Here is a 4,261-nt window from a genome sequence, read left to right as displayed (position 1 = left end):
TCCGGACGCGCAGGCTCAGCGGCCATGGCTCACGGGCCCAGCCGCTCCGCGGCATGTGGGATCTTCCCGGACCGGGGCACGAACCCTTGTCCCCTGCATCGGCAGGCGGACTCTCAACCACTGCGCCACCAGGGAAGCCCTACTTTAAGTTTCTATGTCTTAAAATGAGTTTTCATCAGCAGCCCCCACTCCACGAAGGTTTTGCTTCAAAGCCACACCTTAAAGTTGCCTTATAAATCATATATTAAATCATTGCTGAAAATGTTGAACTAAACTGAAGTGAGAAGAGTTATACAGCATTATGTTTGAGATCTCACTGTGTGCTATCAAAGACGATTTCCAACTCTACAATAACTTGAAACCATCATGTGTTTGGATGCTCTAATTTCAGCAGAATAAAGATCATGAATTTGGTCACACACACAAAGAAGTGGGTTGGCTATTGCAAAGTTGCTTTCCCTGTAGGGGATGGCAGGGGTTTATCAGGCAGATTACTGAACAAATACGGATCAGGCCATTCCTTATAGGCTGGTTTAAGATAACATTTGTGAGAGAGCTGAAACTGTCATTAGGTCTCGGTTTGGTGATGTGGGGCTTAACATAAGCAACTCCATTTGGGGCCTGTTGTCTTGTTTTTAACACAAAATAAATGTGTTTGGGGACCTCAGTTTAATCCTTACAGTGACTGCAGGAGGCACTATTTTATCCCTCCCGCTTTTCAAATAAGGAAACTGCAGCCCTGGGGGGTTCTGGGGTGAGTTTGTAGTTGCCCTAGGTTGGTGGGAGAGCCTAGGTTGGTGGGAGAGCCCAGGTCTAAAGAGACACATGGGCGCAACTGTGACAGGGAAAGGGAAAGCACGTGTTGAGGCTGCTGCGTGCTCGGAATTGGAACATTTAAACTAGAGCGTGTGCACGGTGGGCACGCATGCGTGAGTCTCTGACCCCTGAGCAGTGAGGGGGATGGACCCCTGCCCTGTGGGATGGCTCAGAGGCTTCTATCCAAATGCTGTGTCTCAGATGCCCACATCCCTTTGCCCTCCTCAACTTCACCTCTCCTGGGACAGAAGCAGATGGCAGCCGAGCGAGAGAAGGTTGGGGCGGAGTTCCAGGCTCTGCGGGCCTTCCTGGTGGAGCAGGAGGGCCGGCTCCTGGGCCGCCTGGAGGAGCTGTCCCGGGAGGTGACACAGAAGCAGAATGAGAACCTGGCCCAGCTTGGGGGTGAGATTGCCCAGCTCTCCAAGCTCAGCAGCCAGATCCAGGAGACAACTTGCAAGCCTGATCTTGACTTTCTCCAGGTGAGCCTGGCTTGGCCAGGGTATGAGTCATTTATCCTAAGGCAGGAGGCATGAATTTATCCCTCCCACTTTTCAAATGAGGAAACAAGAATGGCAGCGAGAACAGAATCAGATCCTATGAGTTTAGTAGAATCACACCTCTAGAGCCAAAGTGGACTAGAGAGAGGAGTGCTGATTTTCCTGGGGTTAGAGGTCCAAAGGGATGTGATAAAAACTTTCTTGACCATGATCCACAATAATATATCTTACAATGTATTCTATTATATATATTGTGACAAAAGTCTCAGAAAATGACACTTACCTGTACTACATGTGATGCACTTTGATGTTTTTTATTCTGTCTTATTTCCTTCTACAATAATTAGTCACAATCCACTAAATAAACTTCACAAGTCACAAATGGATCAAGAATGGTCATTTAAGGGAATTCCCTGGACTCTGTACTTCCACTGCCGGGGGCCTGGGTTCAATCCATGGTCAGGTAACTAAGATACCACAAAGCCATGAGGCCAAAAAAAAAAAAAGGTCATTTAAAAGGCACTAATCTGAATGATGACCAGTTGTTGCATAAGAGCTGTCACTTGTCTTGGGTGATGTTGAAAGCAGAGGCAATATTGGGTCCTAGCACTTGGCTCCAGTGATGATTCTGTAATAAATGGGAGCATCGGGAAGCTGTTGCCACCTGGGCCCCATGCAGAAGGTAGGGGGTGATACACCTGCTTATTGCTTATTCCCCTGGAAGGAGGGCAAGGGGCCAGTTTTATTTTCTCAAAAGTGAGTGCTGATTTGGTTTTCTCTCATTGTTCTTTCCAGGAATTCAAAAACACACTAAGCAGGTGAGTGGACCTAACAATACCTTGGGCCTCTCTAAGCTGGGTCTTCTTTTCCACTTAGCTGCCTCTCTTCATTCCCCACCCCTGACCTCTCACCTCCCGATCCCCCCACTGCCTTACCTGGGTACCTTCTGAAGCAAACATCTGCTGCCTGGCCATGGGTATTCAGTACAGGGTCAGGCTCTCCTTTTTAGCTCTCCCCACCCAAAGGACCTCACCATCCTAATTGTCAAGCCCAGTGGGAGTGGGACAGTGTTAGTGGGCCTTCCTCAGGGTCCTTGTCCTGCAGGTGCAGCAATGTGCCTGCCCCCAAGCCAACCACAGTCTCTTCTGAGATGAAGAATAAAGTCTGGAATGTTTCTCTCAAGACCTTTGTCTTAAAGGGGCTGCTCAAGAAGTTCAGAGGTAGGGGCTTGTGTGGGGGGCTGGGCCCTGCAGTCCTGGTGGTGATGGTGTGTTTCTGGTGGTTTGGGGTCCTTGAAGATGTGCCTTTCCAAAAGCTGTATGATAAAACAGGAACTAGGGTGTGTCAAGGCCAGACTGGTGCGGGGGGGAGGCGGTGGTGGCTAATTTATTTAGAACCCCTGCCCCTACCCCAGGGCATGAAGCTTCCCCTGGGGACAGATGGAGTAGAGGGGCACTGGGGGCAGAAAGAAGGAGAAGGAGGGGGAGCTCAGCTCAGAATGGCTCCAGACAAAAGAGGGGGAAGTGGGAGAGGTAGAGCTAGAATACAGCCCCCTCCCCACCCCCATGACTGGCCCAGCACTTGCCCATCAACTCTAGGGTATCTGGGGAGTGAGTGAACCCCCAGATATTTGACATTTACAGTGGGGCTGTAAATGTCAAGAGGTGTTGTCACCGTTGTTGCCAAATAGAAATTTCCCATGTCATTCACACACAACCTGCTTTGTTTCTCCTCTTCAGAGGATCTTCGGGGAGAACTGGAGAAAGAGGAAAAAGGTATGATGGCTGTTTTAACAGTGAGTGCCCGTCATTTGGCCATGTAGAGATCCAGTGACTGTCTCTCGGGGCTCTCTTGGTTCCTTCTTCACATCCACCTCAGCAACTTTGCCATCGACTGCCCTTTCTTCCTCATCCTCACAATTCTGATTCCTTCAGGCCACAGTGGGGCCCATAGGCCTATCAGGTGTTCCAGAGCAGGAGTGCCCTGCACCTTGAGATACTTAGATCAGGGAGTGCTTGTCGGTCACCTGTACAAGCCTCTCTTCCCTGTTCCCGCTCCCAGAGAGATGGAGACCTCTCCTGGGGACAGGGATTGTGTGCAGGGGTGGGGGGAAGCAGGAGGAGACTGAAGACTGGAAAGGAGGTGGTTATCACTCCTGCAGGGCTCTGGGGTGAGTGGGATCTAACCCCAAGGGGGGAAGGGAAGTTGGGAGGGGAGGGCACATATTCCTGATGCTGATGACTGAGCTAAATCAGATCTGACTCGGGAAGAATCTAAACCAACTGAGTCAGACTATGTCCTCCTCTGCTCAGAACCCTGTGACAGCCCTGCCCCTCTCACTCAGTAAGGGCTGGAGTTCTGGCAGTGGTCTTCAAGGCCCTACGGGATCTGGCCTCACTGCACACTCTTCCCCTGGTTCACTCCGTGCAGCCACACACAGTCCTTGCTGCTCCTGGAAGGCACCAAGCACACAGCTACTTAAGGGCCTTTGCACTGCACCGGCTATGCCAGGGCCTGGAACACCCTTCCCCCGAGACAGCTGCATATCTGACTTCCTCATCTCCTTGATGTCTGTGCTCAAATGCACCTTTTCAGTAAGGCTTTCCCTGGCCCCTCTAGTTGAAATTACAGCCTGCTCTCCTGATCCCTCTATCATTTATTGTGTCTCTTCCTTCTCCCCATAGAAAGGAAGCTGCAGGAGGGCAGGGATACTCCACTGTGGGATTCTCAGGGCCTAGAACAGACCTGGAACATAGTAGCCCTTACAACAAGTGTGCATATTTTAACTTTTTATTATGGAAAATTTCAAACATACACTAAAGTAGAGAGAAGAGCATAGCGAGTATTATGTACTCATCATACACCTTCATCAATTATTGGGGCTTCCCTGGTGGCGCAGTGGTTGCGCGTCTGCCTGCCGATGCAGGGAAACCGGGTTCGCGCCCCGG

General features: G+C 50.5%; 1 protein-coding gene across 5 annotated transcripts in view; it reads left to right on the top strand.

Annotated features, from left to right (window-relative positions):
• TRIM7 (tripartite motif containing 7) overlaps positions 1-4,261 on the top strand; it is a 12,463-nt gene that overhangs the window by 5,605 nt on the left and 2,597 nt on the right. For 2 of the 5 annotated variants that reach the window (XM_007117564.4, XM_028486132.2), the window contains 4 exons: positions 1,065-1,295; positions 2,109-2,131; positions 2,418-2,533; positions 3,053-3,088. In XM_007117564.4, coding sequence (XP_007117626.1) covers positions 1,065-1,295; positions 2,109-2,131; positions 2,418-2,533; positions 3,053-3,088 — 406 coding nt within the window. Of the gene's footprint in view, positions 1-1,017; positions 1,296-2,108; positions 2,135-2,417; positions 2,534-3,052; positions 3,089-4,261 lie in introns of those variants that run through there. The other 3 variants (XM_024134004.3, XM_028486131.2, XR_008616759.1) reach the window with 3 other exon arrangements.

Source organism: Physeter macrocephalus, unplaced genomic scaffold (assembly GCF_002837175.3).
Source record: "Physeter macrocephalus isolate SW-GA unplaced genomic scaffold, ASM283717v5 random_568, whole genome shotgun sequence".
Lineage (NCBI taxonomy): Eukaryota > Metazoa > Chordata > Mammalia > Artiodactyla > Physeteridae > Physeter > Physeter macrocephalus.
This window is presented reverse-complemented; position numbering and strand designations above follow the sequence as displayed.